General features: G+C 38.8%; 1 protein-coding gene across 1 annotated transcript in view; it reads left to right on the forward strand.

The window, feature by feature from the left end:
* SANBR (SANT and BTB domain regulator of CSR) overlaps window positions 1–22,380 on the forward strand; it is a 168,331-nt gene that overhangs the window by 127,243 nt on the left and 18,708 nt on the right. The window contains exons 16-17 of the mRNA XM_053712047.1: window positions 515–614; window positions 11,545–11,639. Of these exons, the coding sequence (XP_053568022.1) occupies window positions 515–614; window positions 11,545–11,639 (195 nt within the window). The remainder of the gene's footprint in view (window positions 1–514; window positions 615–11,544; window positions 11,640–22,380) is intronic.

The raw sequence follows: 22,380 nt of genomic DNA on the forward strand, positions 1-22,380 counted from the left end.
TTTTCTAACTGATTCTAAGTACGTGCTTCTCTGTTGCCCATGTTTTGTAGAAAAATACATTTGTTTTTAAGTAAAAAAAAAAAATAGGTAATTCTAGATTTCTATTTAAATAACTATTAAATATAATAGAATTACAAAATAAAATGACAATGCAAATTTACTTTGAATTTGAAATGTGCAGCAGATTTTTTTTTTTCATCTGACAAATTTTTTAAAATATCCAGCCATCAGCAAATCACAGACTAAATTGAAGATCTGTCTGAATAATGAAAGTTTTTAATTTTAACTTTTGTGGACCTTTTTTAATCTTTAATTTTTTTATTTTACCTTTTTAGAATGTTTTTAAAAAAAATAAAAAAAAATAACTTACTTAATACACCCTTTTCAGTATAATTTGTTCCATTTTATTCTTAAGCAAATTACATTTTTAAATAACCTTCTCAGTACTTTTGTAAAGCATATCATTTGCCCTGTTGTACCTGTGTTTAATGACAAGGCTTTTACCTTTCTTCAGAAGCAACAGTCCTTGTTGTCAGAAGAGGAGGGATATACCACTGGCTCCGAGGTGACTGAAGATGAAGTTGGAGATGAAGAAGAAGTAACTAAGAAACAAGGTTAATGCCACTTATGCTTCAAATGATAATATACGCTGAAAGTTCATATTCTTCACATCTTATTTTGGTTAAAGGGATACTAACCCCTCATTTTTTCTTTCATGATTCAGATAGAGCATGCAATTTTAAGCAACTTTTTAATTTACTCCTATTATCAATTTTTCTTTGTTCTCATGTTATCTTGATTTGAAAAAGCAGTAATAAAAGGTTAGGAGCCGGCCCATTTTTTAGTTCAGCACCTTGGTAGAGCTGCTGATTGGTTTGCTACATTTAGCCACAAATCAGCAAGTGCTACCCATGTGCTGAACAAAAAATGGTCTGGCTCTAAAGCTTACAGTACTGCTTTTTCAAATCAAGATAGCATGAGAACAAAGAAAAATTTATAATAGGAGTAAATTAGAAAGGTGCTTAAAATCTCATGCTCTATCTGAATCATGAAATTAAAAAAATGGGTTTAGTATCCCTTTAAAAGCCTGAAAACATAATAACCCTTAGGCTTTGTCGTCACCACTGTATGTATGGAATACATAGACTATGTACATTTCATTCATTTAATCTATCAGGGCACTTCGATGACAATAATAGATAGATTAAATTAATGAAATGATATGTATAGGTGTGCATGGATGGTATTTTTCTGTTCTTGCATACTAAATGTTTCCATATAGGACTTGCATTTTAGGTATCTGATGTTCTCAACTACGTATCATCAATGTCAGTTTTGTTATTTATAATAATATTTGTTTCCAGTTTTGGTAACATAAATTAGCATCACTCACATATAAAAAGATGTAAAATTACCATAATCTGTATCTGTAACAGTTGCCAAAATAATTGGTATCTATACAAATCTCAATTTCAAGCACAGATTTTAGGGACAACTTTAACCTAATTATTACAGAATACAATACTATTATTTTTCAAGCTAATAGTCTACAGTAGCAAAGCAGTTTTCAGAATATTAAGTGACACATTTTTTTGGTTTGGAAGAACATTTATTAATAGTGATGCTTCCCTTCCACAAATAGTGTTTATAATGCAAGCAGTATCAGTAGTAATCCCATCCACACTCCATAAGATACAAAAATCATTCAACTCATTTGTTTGGCTGGTTATCAAACCCCGCATCAACAAAAATACAATGTATAGAACCCCGATTCATGGAGGGGTAGGCCTCCCTAACATAGAGATGTTCTATAAAGTCATTAGCTTGCTTGTGAGATCAGTGCAGCATGTGCATTTTTCTAAGTGTGTTAGTTCATAAGTGTAGGGAGTTATAACAAGGATATATAATATACAGCACAGCAACTGGTATATACCTGTAATTGGAACCTATTTGGAACCCTGCTTACAATGCACTCTCTCTCTCTCCTCTTTTCCCAGGTATGTGTGAAAGCACAGAATCCATTTTAACCCTGCATAACACAATATAGCTGCCTTTTCCCCCTAAAAATCTTAAATCTTTGGTATGTGTTTATTACCTAAAAACTTTCTTTATCCGTCTTCTATTTTGATAAGAAATGTGTCATCTGCATTGTTTGCTCAGGCCTTGTTTGATCCTGCTGTAATGTATGACCTTTGCTAATTAGGATCATGTGACTGTTATTACCTTTAAATTGTATACCCTTAGCTTGTGACATCAAGCTTGCTTGTGACATTAGTGCAGCATGTGTATTTCTCTAAGTATGTTAGTTCATAAGTGTAGGGAGTTATAACAAGGAGTGTGTTAGTTCATAAGTGTAAGGAGTTATAACAAGGAGTGTGTTAGTTCATAAGTGTAAGGAGTTATAACAAGGAGTGTGTTAGTTCATAAGTGTAGGGAGTTATAACAAGGAGTGTGTTAGTTCATAAGTTTAGGGAGTTATAACAAGGAGTGTGCTAGTTCATAAGTGTAGGGAGTTATAACAAGGAGTGTGTTAGTTCATAAGTATAGGAAGTTATAACAAGGAGTGTGTTAGTTCATAAGTATAGGGAGTTATAACAAGGAGTGTGTTAGTTCATAAGTATAGGGAGTTATAACAAGGAGTGTGTTAGTTCATAAGTGTAGGGAGTTATAACAAGGAGTGTGTTAGTTCATAAGTATAGGGAGTTATAACAAGGAGTGTTTTCATAAGTGTAGGGAGTTATAACAAGGAGTGTGCTAGTTCATAAGTATAGGGAGTTATAACAAGGAGTGTGCTAGTTCATAAGTGTAGGGAGTTATAACAAGGAGTGTGTTAGTTCATAAGTGTAGGGAGTTATAACAAGGAGTGAGTTAGTTCATAAGTATAGGGAGTTATAACAAGGAGTGTGCTAGTTCATAAGTGTAAGGAGTTATAACAAGGAGTGTGTTAGTTCATAAGTGTAGGGAGTTATAACAAGGAGTGTGTTAGTTCATAAGTGTAGGGAGTTATAAAAAGGAGTGTGTTAGTTCATAAGTGTAGGGAGTTATAACAAGGAGTGTGTTAGTTCATAAGTGTAGGGAGTTATAACAAGGAGTATGTTAGTTCATAAGTGTAAGGAGTTATAACAAGGAGTGTGTTAGTTCATAAGTGTAGGGAGTTATAACAAGGAGTCAGTTAGTTCATAAGTGTAGGGAGTTAATACAAGGAGTTAGACAAAGGAGTGGACAACACAGAAACAAGTGCATTTAAATCTCCCTAAATTAACTGCAAACATGCTGCACTTTATAATGTCTGCATTAACCTTTTCCTCCCTTCTCCTTAAAGTCACAGTTCTTCCTTTCACAAACAGCACTCAGACAATTCATATTTCTCCTTCTCTTCTACCTTCACCCATCTACAACACACATGAACTCTATTCCTATCTCACATCCCTCAGCCAGCCAGGCTTCACTGATTCTAAACTTAAACACTTGCATAAGACACATTCTCATCTTCTTTCGCTCACCATATTTCTTCTTCTTGCAGCTGGGGATGTCTGACCTAACCCAGGTCAACCCTCTGCTTCCCTCAATTCACTACCCCAAATGACACCTCATACACCTTGCCCACGTAACCCTCTAAACCTCATTAACTGCAACTCTGTTAGTACACCCCAATTCTCTTGTGCCCTTTTGGAATGCACGCTTTGTATGCAATAAGCTTACATCTATTCATGACCTATTTATTTCACGTTCACTTACCTGTTAGCCCTCACTGAGACTTGGCTTTCCTCCTCTAACACAACTGCTGTAGCCTCTCTGTCCTATGGTGGCCTGCACTTCAGTCACACTCCCAGACCAGGAGACAAGCAAGGAGGGGGAGTAGGAATTTTCCTGTCTCCACACAGTACATTTCACTGCATTCCTTCACCCCCTTCTCTTTCCTTCTCATCTTTTTGAAGTTCATGCCATTCACCTCTTCTCCCCTGGCCCAACATCACAATTTTTGGACCACTTTGAAGCCTGGCTTTCACATTTTCTCTCTTGTAATGTCCCTTCTCTCATCTTAGGGGACGTCAACATACCCGTTGATAATCCTAACATGCCTGCTGCCTCTAAACTTCTATCCCTTACCATCTCTTTTGGTCTGCCCCAGTAAACAACATCTCCAACCCACTGTGAAGTCCATAGACCTAGTCTTCACTAATCTCTGTGCCATTTCAAACTTCCTTAACTTCCCCTTTCCTCTCTCTGACCACCATCTACTAACTTTCTCTCTTACTCTAGCTACTACATCTTTGCAAGCCCCCAAAAAACTGCTAACTTGCAGGAATTTAAATGACTTGGATCGCACAGACTTTTGCACTCAACTGTATTCTCTGCTCTCCAAAATTTCATCCCTCTCTTGTCCAAACCTTGTGGCTTTACAGTATAATTCGGCACTAAAATAAATACTTGACAAAGCTGCACCCTCCACTCTGCAACGTACATCAATCACTCAACGGCAACCGTGGCACACCAAACAGACCAGATATCTTCAGCGATGTTCACGGGCTGTTAAACGGCAGTGGAGGAAATTGCGCACCTGTGCTGATTTCCGGCATTATAAATTCATCCTACAACTCTGCGCTCAGCCTGGCCAAACAAGTCTATTTCTCCTTCCTTGTATCATCTCACACATCCAATCCCAGCTGTTCTCAACCTTTTAACTCCCTTCTACATCCTCCTGCACCCGGCCCACTACCAGTCTCACTGTTCAGATTATTGCTGATCACTTAAAAAATTGACACCATTAGAAAAGAGATCTGCACCTCATACCCCTCAAACCCAGCAATCCTACCCACCCCTTCTATTAACAAAACTCTATACTACTTGTGATCCTATGCCTCTCTCAGTTGGAGTACTGCAAGGCTCTGTCTTGGGTCCCTTGCTTTACTCTCTCTATACATCCTCCCTTGGAAAAATAATCAAATCGGGCAGCACTCTCCAATCACACAGATTCATGAGGATGTAATCCAAAACGTCCATCTAGAAGACAAAAAAAAAAAGAAGTGGCGCTTCCTTGTATATACAGACAGGTAAATGGCTCAAACACAGTATACTCACAAAATGAGCAGCACCCAGTTGTGCTATTAGAGGCAGACTGGAGTCTCACAGTTTGCTGGCCAATCAAGCACAGTAATCCCATGGTCATTGAACCAGGTTTTGGTGCTTTTGGCAGTGTGGGCAGGTGCCAAATCCTGCTGGAAAATGAAGTCAGCATCCCCATAGAGCTCGTCTGCGGAAGGAAGCATGCTCCAAAATCTCCTGGTAGACGGCTGAGTTGACCCTGGACTTAATGAAGCACAGTGGACCAACACCAGCAGATGATATGGCTCCCCAAATTAATACAGACTGTGGAAACTTCACACTGGACTTTAAGCATCTTATAGTGTGTGCCTCTCCATTCTTCCTCCATACTCTGGGTCCTTGGTTTCCAAATGAGATGCAAAATTTGCTCTCATCAGAAAAGAGGACTTTGGACGACTGAGCAACAGACCAAGTCTGTTTTTCTTTAGCCCAGGTAAGACGTTTCTGACATTGTTTGTTGTTCAGGAGTGGATTGACAAGAGGAATACGACATTTGAAGCCCATGTCCAGGATCCGTCTGTGTGTGGTGGCTCTTGTTAAAGTCCCCAACACTTTTGAATGGCCTTTTCCTGACAATACTCTCCAGGCTGCGGTCATCCCTGCTGCTTGTGCGCCTTTTTTCTTCCATACTTTTCCCTTCAACATAACTTTCTATTAATGTGCTTTGATACAGCACTTTGGGAACATCCAACTTCTTTTGCAATTACCTTTTGAGGCTTTACCTCCTTATGGACGGTGTCATGGATGGTTTTCTGCACCACTGTCAGGTCAGCAGTCTTTCCCATGATTGTGATTCCTACTGAACCAGACTGAGAGACCATTTAAAGGCTCAGGAACCCTTTGCAGGTGTTATGGCTTAATTAGCTGATTAGAGTGGGACATTTTGAGCCTAGAATATTGCACCTTTTCACAATATTCTAATTTTCTGAGATTGTGGATTTGGGATTTTCATGAGCTGTAAGCCATAATCATCACAATTATGACAAATCACGGCTTGAACTATCTTGCTTTGCATGTAATGAGTCTATCTCATATATTAGTTTCACCTTTTAAGTTGCATTAGTGAAATAAATGAACTTTTGCACGATATTCTAATTTTTCGAGTTTCACCTGTATATGAAATGCAAAAAAATAAATAAGTGAATAATAGTGATATATAAGCATGGACACTATGATATACTATTAATTTATTCTAATACAAATAATTCCTTTAGGATGTGCCCATTAGTGCCATTTGTGAATCTATGTCCCTATCTGAAATGATAGAATCCAATATGGATCTATTTCTTGGTGACTAAATAAATTATCAAGTGCGATTAAATCAACCTAAAAAAATGTGGTTGTGTACTATGTGTAGTAGTAAGCCTATCTCTAGAAGGTGTTATATATAACTGTCAAATGTATGTGTTAATATTAAATGCTATATGTGATGCCATATATAGTTTGTAGCAAAGTGCTAAAATAAATTGTTATGATCTTTTTAAGGGTTCTCTGTTATCGGTCGTAGGGGATTCATCTCCTACCTCCCTTTTCAGATCGACATTATACTCTTATACCATTACCTCTGCTGATAGTTTTCAGTACTGGTTTGGCTGTCTGCTATATGTGGATGGGTATTATTGTTTAAGAGACTCTCAGCTATGTTTGGCGCTTTATGAATTAATATAAAGTTTTCAATATATGTATTTACTTATATTTGCCATGAGTCAGGGCTATTTATATTTCCCTTTGCAGTCTAACAGTTTCAGTATGGGAATTATGTTTTAGGAATTTGTTTTTTAATATTTTCTTACCTGGGGTTTAGTCTTTTTTTCCAATTTGACTTGTTTTCCCTTAAATTTCACAGGCAAATCTAGGCTCCCGAGGGCGCAAAATGCTGTTATTTATTGCGTCATTTTTGTTGAGAATTTTTTTTCGCAAATTTGCATCTATTGTGTTGCAAGTTTCTTCATTACCTGCGTCTTTATTGACGTTAGGTTGTTTGGCGCGAAATCGCGCTTGTTATGACGCGAGTTGCATCATTTCCGGATGTTTGTATCCCTTTGCGTCGTGCGTCATACTTGGCGCCAAATAATTTTTGGTTATATTACCCCACTTCCTTTATGCTCCTTGCTCTCTTTATATTCTAGAGGGCTATGCTGTTTGCTTTTCTGCCTTTTTAGCATATGCATATTTTCCCATTCCTAACACTGCTATATGAGGAAATTGGATATTTATTTTGTTTAAATGTTATTTTTCTGTAACATTTTGCAAGATGTCTGATCCTGTCTCAGAAGCTACTGTAGGAACCATGCTGCATGAACACAGTTCTACCAAAGCTAAGTGTATCTGTTGTAAGCAAGCTGAGATTATATCTCCGGCTATATTATGCAACAGTTGTCCTGATAAGCTTTTGCATACCAATAATGTTTCTATTAGTACTAGTACAGCGTCTGTTGTTCCCTCAACATCTAATGTACATGATATCCTTGTTGATATGAAAAATTATATTGTTGATGCAATACAGAAGGCTATGTCTGCTCTCTCTTGTGAGTCTCCTTTTCTGATTTTCCATCAGAATAAAGCTTTTTTGCGGACTTCATTTAAATTTCTTCCTATGGTTGTGAATTCTAACAACATTAGTAGGGAAATTGTTGTTCCTTCCTTGTGTCCGAATCCTAAGAATTCTCTTGAGAAATCGTTACACTCTTTGGATGTGGTAAGAGCTTTGAAAATACTATGTTGAGGCTTCTAAAGTTTTCAGGAAGACTTCTAGTCTATTTGTTGTCTTTTCTGGTTCTAAGATAGGTCAGAAAGCCTCTGCCAATTATTTGGCATCTTGGTTAAAGCTTTTGATATCACAAGGCTTACTTGGTGGTGGGGCAGTCTCCGCCTCAGAGAATTGCAGCTCATTCTACTAGATCAGTTGCCACTTCTTGGGCTTTTAAGAATGAAGCTTCAGTTGATCAGATTTGCAAAGCAGCAACTTTGTCTTCTTTGCATACATTTACAAAATGTTACCATTTTGATGTATTTGCTTCTTCAGAAGCAGTCTTTGGTAGAAAAGTTATTCAGGCAGCTGTCTCAGTTTGATTCTTCTCTTTATATTTTAAGTTTGTTTCTTGTGATTTATAAGGAAAACTTATTTTGTGGATTTCCACATCTTGGGTATTTCATCCCATACGTCACTAGCTCATGGACTCTTGCCATTTTACATGAAATAAAACCTAATTTATGTAAGAACTTACCTGATAAATTAATTTCTTTCATAATGGCAAGAGTCCATGAGGCCCACCCTGTTTTTGGTGGTTATATTATTTTTTTATAAAAGCACAATATTATTTTCCAGTTCCTTTTTTTTTTTTTTTCGTGCTTCTTTACTCCTTTACACCTCACTACTTGGCTATACGTTAAACTAAGGTTTCCCAAACCTCAAAATAGGCATTTTGAAGTTTGGGAAACTTTGCTTGGTAGGAATGTATATCCCATACGTCACTAGCTCATGGACTCTTGCCATTATGAAAGAAATTAATTTATCAGGTAAGTTCTTACATAAATTATGTTTTTACTATTTTTTCTTGTGGTGTGCCCCAAATATTGGGCCCCGCATTCACAGATTAACACATTACAAAACTATTGTACATGTAATGTGTCCTAATATTTTGATTTTTTTTTTCCTGTCACTGTTTATCTAATGGAATGCGCTTTGTGTGTGATGTATTTACATATAAAACATATAGGATGATTGCATTTGAATGCTCCATTATTGCCAATATTAGCCTTCTTAGAAGTATTCTTATTGAAATCTCGTTTTGATAGAAGGACTTTACTGGGTGCCGGTTTCTGTTTGATAGTGGGTGCTCTTCTAAATGTGAAGTGTGGGGAGTGATTAATCGTGTTCTTAAAAATAGGATAGCTGAGGAGTAAAGGCCAGTGTTTACCTATAATTCTTTTAATGGCTGATGGCTTTGACTCCTTCTTTGTGAAGAATATTAGAATATAGAGCTCCCACATCACATGTTATCCTCAGGTATCCTTGTTTTCTATTTAAAGCAGATCATTTTGATAGAATATCTGTTGTATCTTTGTAAGATTTTAAATTAACAACCTGTTTCTGTATGAACCTATGAATGTATTTGGACAAATGATCATTAAGGCTGTTTATTCCTGCTATAACGGGTCTATCTCGGGGATTGGTTGTACTTTTATGTACTTTGAGCAAATGATAATAGAAAGGGGTATCAGGTTGTTTTATTGTTAGAAAGTTTTTTTTCTTTTTTGTTCAGAATTCGCTCCTTCAAACCCGAACTTAATAATTCATCTAGTTTCTTAGTTTATTGTAATGTAGGATCCCCTTTTAGTTTAACATAATAAGTTTTATCTAAAAGAATGCAATTTGCTTCATTTACATAGTTACAGTAATCCTGAATAACAATCCCGCCCCCCTTTTCCGCTTGGTGGATCACAATGTTGTCATTTTTGCTGAGATTGATCAATGCTTTCCTTTTATTGGGCCATACGTTTTGTTTCCCCATAATGTGTTTAGGAATTGTTTCAAGGTCTTCTAAGACTAAAGTTGCAGACAGCATTCTTTCTTTTCAAAGAGCATCTATAAATTCACATTTGTAACAGAGAAAGCATACAGGGAGTGCAGAAATATTAGGCAAGTTGTATTTTTGAGGATTAATTTTATTATTGAACAACAACCATGTTCTCAATGAACCCAAAAAACTCATTAATATCAAAGCTGAATATTTTTGGAAGTAGTTTTTAGTTTGTTTTTAGTTTTAGCTATTTTAGGGGGATATCTGTGTGTGCAGGTGACTATTACTGTGCATAATTATTAGGCAACTTAACAAAAAACAAATATATACCCATTTCAATTATTTATTTTTACCAGTGAAACCAATATAACATCTCAACATTCACAAATATACATTTCTGACATTCAAAAACAAAACAAAAACAAATCAGTGACCAATATAGCCACCTTTCTTTGCAAGGACACTCAAAAGCCTGCCATCCATGGATTCTGTCAGTGTTTTGATCTGTTCACCATCAACATTGCGTGCAGCAGCAACCACAGCCTCCCAGACACTGTTCAGAGAGGTGTACTGTTTTCCCTCCTTGTAAATCTCACATTTGATGATGGACCACAGGTTCTCAATGGGGTTCAGATCAGGTGAACAAGGAGGCCATGTCATTAGATTTTCTTCTTTTATACCCTTTCTTGCCAGCCACGCTGTGGAGTACTTGGACGCGTGTGATGGAGCATTGTCCTGCATGAAAATCATGTTTTTCTTGAAGGATGCAGACTTCTTCCTGTACCACTGCTTGAAGAAGGTGTCTTCCAGAAACTGGCAGTAGGACTGGGAGTTGAGCTTGACTCCATCCTCAACCCGAAAAGGCCCCACAAGCTCATCTTTGATGATACCAGCCCAAACCAGTACTCCACCTCCACCTTGCTGGCGTCTGAGTCGGACTGGAGCTCTCTGCCCTTTACCAATCCAGCCACGGGCCCATCCATCTGGCCCATCAAGACTCACTCTCATTTCATCAGTCCATAAAACCTTAGAAAAATCAGTCTTGAGATATTTCTTGGCCCAGTCTTGACGTTTCAGCTTGTGTGTCTTGTTCAGTGGTGGTCGTCTTTCAGCCTTTCTTACCTTGGCCATGTCTCTGAGTATTGCACACCTTGTGCTTTTGGGCACTCCAGTGATGTTGCAGCTCTGAAATATGGCCAAACTGGTGGCAAGTGGCATCTTGGCAGCTGCACGCTTGACTTTTCTCAGTTCATGGGCAGTTATTTTGCGCCTTGGTTTTTCCACACGCTTCTTGCGACCCTGTTGACTATTTTGAATGAAACGCTTGATTGTTCGATGATCACGCTTCAGAAGCTTTGCAATTTTAAGAGTGCTGCATCCCTCTGCAAGATATCTCACTATTTTTGACTTTTCTGAGCCGGTCAAGTCCTTCTTTTGACCCATTTTGCCAAAGGAAAGGAAGTTGCCTAATAATTATGCACACCTGATATAGGGTGTTGATGTCATTAGACCACACCCCTTCTCATTACAGAGATGCTCATCACCTAATATGCTTAATTGGTAGTAGGCTTTCGAGCCTATACAGCTTGGAGTAAGACAACATGCATAAAGAGGATGATGTGGTCAAAATACTAATTTGCCTAATAATTCTGCACTCCCTGTACATTTCCCCTATTTCTTGCACATTGTTTTTAATTTATTTTATATAAAAGTTATATCAGTTTGAGCAACACCAACTGATCACATATACACAAACATAAATTTAAAAAAGATCAATATATTTGCCGTTGAGATTATAACTAACTAATAGGTAAATCTACTCATTCCATTATCAAGTTATCATCTTTGTTTTATTCAGTAAATAAACTCTTGACAGATGCTGAGATTTTATCTTCTTTGTTTGTTTTGTTTTTAGTTGGGAGAAAAGAGAAGGCAAAGAAATCCACAAGACAACCAAAAAAGCAGATTTCTTCACCTAGCTTCCATAAAAAGGAAAGACAACAGGAGAAGGTATTTAGAACACTGACAGAAACTAAATAATTAGTATATATTTTTGTAATCCATAAATAAATCTTTGTATTAAAAAAAATAATATTTTATATAAAACTAAATAACTTTGTTTCCACTGGGTATCATAAACTTTTATATTAGACACCAAATCTAGAAGTTACTGCACATTAATAAATAAATATATATATATGTGTATATATATATATATATATATATATATATATATATATATATATATATATATATGTATATGTGTGTGTATGTATATGTGGGTAATAGCTCTTTTGCAATAATTTGTCTGCTTGACTAACTGCGTTGTGTTATTGTTATTACTATATATATATATATATATATATATATATATATATATATATATATATATATAGTAATAACAATAACACAACGCAGTTAGTCAAGCAGACAAATTATTGCAAAAGAGCCGTTACCCATATTACGAAACCTGCTATATAACTATACCTGGAAACCTGCCAGGTATAGTTAGTTTTATATATAGTTTTTTTGCTTGAGTCTCTAAATTTGTGGAAGAGTGTGACTTATTTAATGTGATTGAAATGTCAGCGTTAAATAGAAATCAATGATGACTCAGAAGGTGCTGGGAGTGCTAAGCATCCGTGTTCTTTAATATACTGCATCATATCTTGAAGGTGTTACCTGCCCTGAGTATGGATAAAGCTAAAGAAAGGAGATGGGGAGGTTAAAAGATAAAGACACGAATAGGTTGGAGAGAAAAATGATTGCTCCTGCTCACGCGTTAACTGCACTAGAAGTAATGCATGCGTATTACAATCTGAAAGTAAAATGTTTATGCTTGCGCGCTAGCCCGATGCATGCAAAAAGCCGGTTAGAATATTGCAACCTATTAACCTATTCCCCCATAGACTTTAACGGAGTGCGAAAACTGCTACAACAAAAAACGTACACCCAACTGGCGCGCAAACCAATTGCATTTTCTCAAGTTCGCTAACCTGAAATGAAAATATTTTACATTCCAATGTTCTTCACATAGCAGAATATGTTCTATTCTGCTATGTACAGAACATTGGAATGTGAAATATTTACAGTAAATTCAAAGTATAATACTTATTAAATATGAATATTGCATAAATATGATTTTACATGTTTTCAGCTACTTAACAGCAAAGGGCTTCAATGCACACACACACGTACATACAGTATGTGTGTGTGTGTATATATATGTATTTATATATACTGTATGTATATATATATATATATACTGTATATATGTATTTATGGGTTTTATATGTGTATATATGTCTGTAAAAACATATATACAGATATGAATACAAACATACATATGTAAACATGTAAACACACACATATATATGTGTATGTGTGTGTGTGTGTGTATATATATATATATATATATATATATATATTCATACATAGAGATAAATACATATACATGTCTAAATATGTATGTTAAAGCCCTTTGCATGTCTATTTTTGTCCCCTAACACTTGAAACCTCATATATTTGAGCCCATATCATTTTTTTGTGCAATGTTTGTTTTTTTTTAATATTTTTTTTTATCACATAGTGTTTTTATGAGTGTAACTTTACTTTTAAATATATTATATATATATATATATATATATATATATATATATATATATATATATATATATATATACCCAATATCGCTTGTGCAAAACAGCATGCCACTCGTTATCTGTCCCAAAGTGTTTAATGCCCCTTTGAATGAGGGTTTTAGAGGTGTACTGTGGCCTAGGTAAATAGGAAAGATAGTGTTCAACTAAATAATTAAGATGGGGTGTATTTAGTATGAAATTTAAGTTTTTGTAGTCAGAATATATGAAATTGAGATTAGTGATTGTTTGAAGAAAACTAAGCGATACATGCAGGTGAGTTAAACCACCTGAGGAGAAAGAACGTGATGTGGTATATTGTTTCCTAAAGTTTAAGATTGCTCTGTATTTTTTTTCTCGTTTTTTGTTTAAAGGGATGTTAAACGGTCTGTTTCATTTTTGTAATAAAAAAGCACTAAGCAGTAGGTTATACGTAATATAAATTATAACTATGTATTTTTTTCATCCTTTTTAAAGGATTTTACCTTTTTTTTATTTTTTATTTTTTTAAATCTTTTTTTATTGATTTAGCATCTTTTAACATAAATAAAAAACAAAAACAATACAGTCTTCAAATGTATCTCAAGTCTTTTAAGTACATCAAACATAGGTGTAAGTTATTTCCTCTGATCACACACATATATTCTCCTTTTCATTGGTATTTCTTTGTATACCCACTTATGTGACTTTCTCTATAACTCATAATCTCAAATAACTCTGAAAAAGTGGGTTAACAAATAGAGAGTACTTGCATATTTGACTTTCTTGCCCTATTTATGTCTTCAATATACATTATATATGGCTCCCATTGCTCAATGAAACGGTCTTTAGTATGCAAAAGCGATGCACTGGACATATTATAGTGATACTCTATTCTCCTTTCGATATATTCAAAAGAGGGGGGTTCCATTTTCCAGTATTTAGCAATGCTTATTTGCGTCACAGTACAGATCATATTTATTAGTTTGAGGTGTCTCCTCAGGGATCCTTCAGGGGGAAAGTGGAGCAGAGCCTGTTCTGGGGTTAGGATTATCTCTTTCTCTAATATTTTACTTAAATATGTTGAGATGTGGTCCCAAATCTTTTTAATCTTTTCACAGTGCCACCACATGTGCAAGTATGACCCAGTTTCTCCACATCCTCTATAGCATAAATGGTTAACTGTTTCATTTACTTTGGTAAATCTAGTGGGGTAAACATACCACTTGTATAAAACCTTAAGGTAGTTTTCTTTTAACAAGGCATTGGGGGAGAATGACAATCCCCTTTGGATGTTCGTTATCCAGGTTTCTACTGACCAGGAATTGTCTAAATCCTGTTCCCATGTTATAATGGTATTATTTTTTTCGTTGCTATCTTTAATGTTAAAGATTGGGTATAGCAAAGATATTAGTCCTTTTCTGGGGTCTTTTGCAATGCATAGGGATTCAAAGATAGTGTTATTTGGTGCCCTCTCTGTTCCTATTACTTCCTGTACTCTCAATTTAAGTTGTAAGTAGTGATACCATACATTCTGGTCAGGATTACCCAACTCCGCATATTGTTCAAAGGATAGTATTCTGTTGTTTATGAGTGTATCTGCGATTCAATATAAACCCTTGTTTTCCCATTTCTTCTGTACTTGCACATTTATTATCGAGTTAAGGGGTATCAGAGGTGTCATTTTAGATCTAACATTGACAAGAGGATAAACCTGTCAGGGTTTTCTCCCTATTGTGTTTGCCATGTGCTGCTGGCAGCCATTTTACTCACCTCTCTTCCTGAATATGGTGCATTGTGGGGGATGCTGCTCATTTCATGCACTTCTTTTTATGGCCAGACTGGTGTGCATCATCCATGTGAGACAGGATACAGTCTCAGAATTGTGATGTCATCACTTATTATTTAAATTGCCTCTGTTCAGTATGCTTTGCCTTTGCGTTGTCTCAGACCTGTTTGTGAGAGTTCCTATGTATTACCTGGCTGCCTGACGTCCTTCCTGGTTCCTGATCCCTGGCTTGTTCCTGACTCTGCTGTTTTCCTTGTTCCTGATTCCGGCTCATCTGACTATTCGCTTTGGCTCCTGACTCGGCTCGCCTGACTACCAGCTCTGGTTTTGTCTCCTGGCTTGTTTTTTGACTTGTGGACTTTTTATTATTTTTTGCTATTCATAAAGGTGTGATTATTTTTGCACTTCTCGTCTCAGTCTGATTCCTGGCACCCTGACATTACGCAAAGGTCATGAATCCTGATGGTGCTAATAATCCACCTTTACCTGCCATCATTTCCAGGATGGATGAACAGGATCACTGCTTGGATCAATTTGCACTAGCCCTGCAAACCCTGCTAACTCGCACTGCACATTTGGACCAAAGTGTCCCGCAAGTTATGGCTGCTCCTGTTTCCGCTGCTGCACCTAGTCCTACCAGGAGCATGTCTGGTTCTGCACCTCTACCTCAGCGATATGGAGGCGATCCTATTCAGTGCAGAGGGTTTTTGAACCAGGTGGGCATTTACATTGAGATGTTACCTCAGGCGTTTCCCTCTGACAGAGCTAAGGTGGGATTTATCATCTTGTTACTCTCTGACACAGCTCTTGCCTGGGCTAATCCCTTGTGGGAGACTAATAAACCTGTGATTTCAAATTACCCTGAATTTGTGGCCTCCTTTCGAAGAGTATTTGATGTTCCGGCTCGCTCCTCCTCTGCTGCTAAACTACTCATGTCCATTCAGCAAGGTACAAGATCTGTTGCTCAGTATGCTATTGAGTTCCGTATGCTTGCCGCAGAGATAGGTTGGAACAATGAAGCCCTTGTTGCCGCCTTCTTTCATGGGCTCTCTGATGCGATTAAAGACAAAGTTGCTGCCAGAGATTTACCAGAGGATCTCGAGGCATTGGTTTTTTTTTTTTATCCTAATTGACATCAGACTCAGAGAGAGGCCCTCTTTCAAGGAGCGCTTGCGGAAGCCTCCTGTTCCGTTGTCTCCTACGTGTTCTTTCCCACCCATGCCTCCCTCTCCTCCCATGCCTCCTGGTCTTGAGTCACCAGGTACTGCTGAGCCGATGCAGCTGGGATTCACACGTCACTCCGTGGCGGAGAGGGCCTTTAGGAGGAGGGAGGGGCTCTGCCTCTATTGTGGGTTACAGGGCCACCTTTTGAAGTCTTGTCCTACACGGCCGGGAAACGCTCATACCTAAGGTCCTGTCGGGGGCAGACCTTGGGTGGTTTATCCTCGTCCCCGGAACCGCTTAAGGAGAAACCTTTGGTCATGGTTGTTCTTTCCTCGGTGGACTCCTCCATAGTCACTCAGGCTCTTGTTGACTCCGGTGCTGCGGGCTATTTCATTGACAGTGCTTTTGTATCAAAGCACTCAATTCCTGTTTTGCCTCGGTCCGTTCCGCTTGCTATTGGGGCCATTGATGGCAGGCCCCTTCAGCCCGCACTTGTTACTCACGAAACTGCTCCGTTGTCCATGGCTGTTGGGGCTCTCCATTTTGAAACCCTCCAGTTCCAGGTGATAAACTCTCCGCATTTTCCGGTTGTTCTGGGTTATCTCTGGCTCCAAATGCACAATCCCAGTCTCGACTGGCGCAGGTCCGAAATTTTGTTGTGGTCCCTGCAATGTATTTCAACTTGTCTTCGGAAACCAGTTAAAGTCTTGTGCACTTCTTCGGTATCTCAATTGCCAGAGGAGTACCGAGAGTTCCTAGACGTGTTTGACAAGGTGCGTGCCGGTACGTTGCCTCCTCACTGGTCTTACGTTTGTGCCATAGACCTGCAACCCGGAGCCATTCCTCCTCAGGGCCGGGTGTACCCTCTGTCTGTTGCAGAGAATTGTGCTATGGAGGAGTATGTTGCTGATGCTCTTTTGCGGGGGATAATCCACAAAGAAGAAGCCAGCAAGGGCTGGCTTCTTCTTTGTGAAGAAAAAGGGTGGCGAGTTAAGACCATGTATCGATTATAGGGGTCTTAATCGTCTTACCATTAAGAATGCATACCCTATTCCGCGTATTACGGAACTCTTTGACCGCCTCAAGGGAGCTACGGTCTTTACTAAACTTGATTTGAGAGGAATGTACAATCTCGTTAGGATTAAGGAGGGCCACGAATGGAAAACAGCATTTAACACCAGGAGCGGGCATTATGAGTATCTTGTAATGCCCTTTGGCCTATGTAATGCTCCTGCTGTTTTTCAGGAATTTATTAATGATGTCCTACGAGATATGTTGCAACAGTGTGTTGTGGTGTACTTAGACGACATCCTCATACACTCACCCACACTTGAGGCTCATCGTTCTGATGTTACACGGGTTTTGTAAACTCGAGAAATGTGAGTTCCATCAGACTCAAGTAACCTTCCTAGGTTATGTTATCTCCGTGCAGGGTTCTCCATGGATCCTGACAAGTTATCTGCAGTTCTGCAGTGGCCTCGCCCAGTAGGTCTTCGGTCTATTCAACGTTTTTTGGGGTTCGCCAATGACTATAGAAAGTTTATTCAAAACTTTTCTTCCTTGGTCAAACCTATCACAGACATGACCCGTAAAGAGAATGATCCACTCCATTGGTCACCTACTGCCATTAAGGCCTTTGATAGTCTTAAGAATGCCTTTGCTGCTGCTCCAGTTCTGGCTCATCCTAACCCTGTCCTGCCTTTCGTTCTTGAGGTTGATGCGTTCGAGACTGGAGTAGGTGCCCTCTTGTCTCAACGTCCTACGCCTGACGGTTCCTTGCATCTGTGTGGTTTCATCTCTAAGAAATTGTCTACAGCGGAGTGCAATTATGAAATTGGCGACAGGGAATTACTGGCCATAATTTTGGCATCTTCTCGAGGGTACTAGTGTGCCAGTGCTCATTCTTACTGACCACAAGAATTTAACTTATCAATCTGAAGCAAAACGTTTGTCGCCCCGACAGGCCAGATGGGCGCTATTTTTGTCTCTGTTTAATTATGTGGTCTCCTACCGGCCTGGTAGTAAGAATGTTAGGGCTGATGCCCTCTCTCGACAATTTTCGCCTCTGTCCAAGGAGGAGTCTGTACCTACTCCTGTTATACCTCCTGACCATATTTTGGCTACCATACGTACTAATTTGACTTCTTCCTTGGGGGAGGAGATCCTGGCTGCACAAACCAATGCACCTCCTGAGAAACCTAGTGGTAAGTGTTTTGTTCCTGAGAATCTTTGAACTAAACTTTTGCACACTTACCACTATCCTAAAGCCGCAGGTCACCCAGGCAAGAACCAAATGATTTGGTCTGTCACTCGACAATTCTGGTGGCCAGGTCTTAGTTCTGATGTTGCTGCGTATGTTGCCTCCTGCTCAGTTTGTGCACAGAATAAGACTCCTCGACGTCTTCCTGGGGTCTTCTTCAACCTATTGCTAATGGATGAGCGTCCTTGGACACATCTTTCCATGGAGCTCCTTGTTTCTAATGGCAATACTGTTATCCTTATGGTGGTTGACTGTTTTTCTAAAATGTCACATTGCATTCCCTTGATGAAGCTGCCTACCGCTCAAGAGCTTGCTTCAGTTTTTGCCCGGGAGGTCTTCCGTTTACATGGGTTACCCAAGTAGATAGTGTCGGACCGGGGTAGCCAGTTTGTCTCCAGATTTTGGCGTTCCTTTTGTGCTCAAATGGGGATCCAGCTTTCCTTCTCTTCGGCATATCACCCTCAATCCAATGGGGCTGCGGAACAGTTCCTCCATTGCTATGTCTCAGATCACCACAATAATTGGTCTGAACTGTTACCTTAGGCAGAGTTTGCTCATAATAGTGCTATTAATGCTTCCTCCAAGTTATCCCTGTTCATGGCGAATTATGGGTTTCAACCATCCTTGTTGCCCGATTCATTCATGTCTCAGGGTATTTCAGCTTTGGAGGAGCATCTCCGGCAACTCCGTTCCACGTGGGTGCAGATTCAGGATTGCCTTCATTGTTCTATGCAGTGCCAAAAGTTCCAGGCTGATCGTTGGCATCTGCCTGCACCTTCCTACCAGGTGGGTGAGAGAGTTTGGCTGTTCTACCGCAACTTGAACATTCGTGTGCCTTCCAATAAATTGGCACCCCGTTATGTTGGTCCTTTTCGAATACTCCGACGGGTTAATCCTGTGGCCTACGCTCTTGACCTTCCTCCTGCTATGTGCATCTCCAATGTTTTTCATGTCTCCCTCTTGAAACCATTGGTTTGTAATCGGTTTACCACTGTGTTGCCTTGTCCCCTTCCTATCTTTGTTGACAACCATGAGGAGTATGAGGTCAGCAGCATTATTGACTCTCGTATGTCCAGGGGCCTTGTACAGTATTTGGTTCACTGGAGGGGCTATGGTCCGGAGGAGCGTTCTTGGGTTCCCTCCTCTGATGTTCATGCTCCCGCCCTCCTCCGTGCCTTCCATGCCCGTTTCCCCAATAAGCCTTTTGTCCTCCCACAGGGGGGGGGGGTTGTTGAGGAGAGTTTACTGTCAGGGTTTTCTCCCTGTTGTGTTTGCCATGTGCTGCTGGCAGCCATTTTACTCACCTCTCTTCCTGACTATGGTGCATTGTGGGGGATGCTGCTCATTTCATGCACTTCCTTTTACGGCCAGACTGGTGTGCATCATCCATGTGAGACAGGATGCATTCTCAGAATTGTGATGTCATCATTATTTAAAGGGCCTCTGTATGTATGCTTTGCCTTTGCGTTGTCTCAGACCTGTTTGTGAGAGTTCCTGTGTATTACCTGGCTGCCTGACGTCCTTCCTGGTTCCTGATCCCTGGCTTGTTCCTGACTCTGCTGTTTTCCTTGTTCCTGACAAAACCTTAGTCAACTTATCCTATACGAAAGTGGTGTGGTAGATTGATATATATTGTCTTATGTGATGGGGTCTATTCTGTTTATCTGCCCAAAGCAGCTTGTCCAATCTCCCCACACCCATTAAGTCTGCTTCTAATCAGACCCATTGTGGAGCGTTATGTGTCTTGTGCCATTGTATAGTCTGTGCCATTCTAGCTGCATAATAAAATGAGATTAGGCTTGGTAGGCCCACGCCTCCTCCTTTTCTATGTCTTGTCAATATATGTTTGTTGATTCTCGCCCTATTCCCTTGCCACACATATTTTAGGATTTCCCTTTGCATTATATGGAGCTCTGATACAGGTATAGATATCGGGAGTGATCGAAATAAATATAGGAGTTTAGGAATTATCGTCATTTTAATAGAAATAATTCTCCTGTATAATGAAATAGTATGTTTAGACCAAATGGCTAACACATTTTTAATCTGTGTAAACATGGAAGTGTAGTTTTCTCTATATAGAGTGTTGACATTATTTGTAAGGTTAATTCCTAAATATTTGATGGATGTTTTGACCCATGTGAATGCAAAATTTATCTTGAGCATTTTCTTAGTATGGCTTGGTAGCTGTATACTAATGGCCTCACACTTACTCTCATTGACTTTATACCCTGATAAGAGACCAAACTTACCCAACTCTGTGTAGACTACTGGAAGGGAAAGTAACGGCTTAGTGACTGCGAGGATAACGCCATCTGCGAATAATAGATATTGTATTCCTTATCTCCTAATATAATTCCTGCTATGTCGGGATTTTCTCTAATTCTCAGTGCAAGTGGCTCAATACAGATCGCAAAGAGTAGCGGGGATAGTGGGCACCCCTGCCTGGTTCCGTTTCTAATTTTTATTTGAGTTGATTGGTACCCTGAGAGTTTAATAAAAGCATCAGGCCGTGAATATAGCTTTTTTAGGGCCACATGGAATGGACCCCTTATCCCCATTTTATTAAGAACCACATGCATGTAGTCCCAGTTAACCCTATCAAATGCCTTATCTGCATCCAAAGTAAGGAACAGAGAAGGCATTCCTCTTATCAATGTCACAATTATGAGATCAATAATTTTCTGTATGTTGTCTGGTGCTTCCCTCTGTGTAATGAACCCTACCTGGTCCGAGTCTATTAAGCCCTTGATGAGTAATGCTAATTGGTTCGCTAAAATTTTGGTAAACAACTTGAGGTCTTGGTTGATTAGAGAGATTGGTCTATAGTTTTGGCAGTATTGTGTGCTCTTACCCGGTTTCAGGATGACGGTCACCCTCGCAGTCAAAAGATCCGGGGGTATATCCACTCCCTGTAAGATATTATTGAATAATATGACTAGTTGGGGTGCTAGTGAGATCTGTAAATTCTTATAGAAGGATCCCGGAAAACCATCAGGACCCGGCGCTTTGTTTCGCTTTAATTCTTTAATGGCCAAGGAGACTTCTTGTAGTGTTATGGGGGCATTTCATTAATCTAGTTCCTCTTTTGATATGCTTTTAAGAGTACTGTTCTCAAGGAATTTGTCTAGTTCCGCCATCTTGTTGTTCTCTTGATTAGAGTTTGGTAAATTATATAGTTTATTATAATAATTGGTGAATTCATTAGCTATTTGAAGGGGGTCATTAGTCACCTTCCCATTAGATTGCTGGATTTGTGGAATGGTTGTTGCCCTGGTTATTTCTTTTAACTTGTTTGCTAACATTTTATCTGGCTTGTTGCCATATATGTAATATCTTGTGTCTAATGCTTTTATTGAATAGATTGCTTCCTTGTCTAAAAGCTGGTTAAGTTCCTCATTTTTTGTTTTTAAGCCGGTTTACTAATTTCCGTTGGGGATTCCCTATCATTTTCTCTCGTAAGGAGGCTGTATCTGTTTTCAACTTCTCTACTCTCACACTGTTCTGTTTTTTAAGTCTATGTGATTCAGCTATTATCAAACGCCTAATGGAGGCTTTTAGTGCACTCCAGATGAAGTTTGGTTGGATGTGGAGCCCTCATTTATGTTTATAAATTCTCTAATGTGTCTTTGTATTTGCTGTTTGAAAATATCATTTTGGAGTATGCTGGGGTGTAAGGTCCAAGACCTAATTCTCCCTGGATTTATCACCCCTTCTATATCTATCCTCATCATAGCATGGTCGGACTACGCACAGTTGTAAATACTCGCTGCTTTAACAAAGGGAAGGAGAATTTGACCAATGATTATTAAGTCGATCCTTGAACGAGTGCCATGCACCGAGGAATAATAGGTATACTCTCTGGATCCCTTATTTATTGCTCTCCAACTATCTAGCAAATTAAAATCTAGTAGAAAGTCC

This window comes from Bombina bombina, chromosome 4, assembly GCF_027579735.1.
Source record: "Bombina bombina isolate aBomBom1 chromosome 4, aBomBom1.pri, whole genome shotgun sequence".
NCBI lineage: Eukaryota > Metazoa > Chordata > Amphibia > Anura > Bombinatoridae > Bombina > Bombina bombina.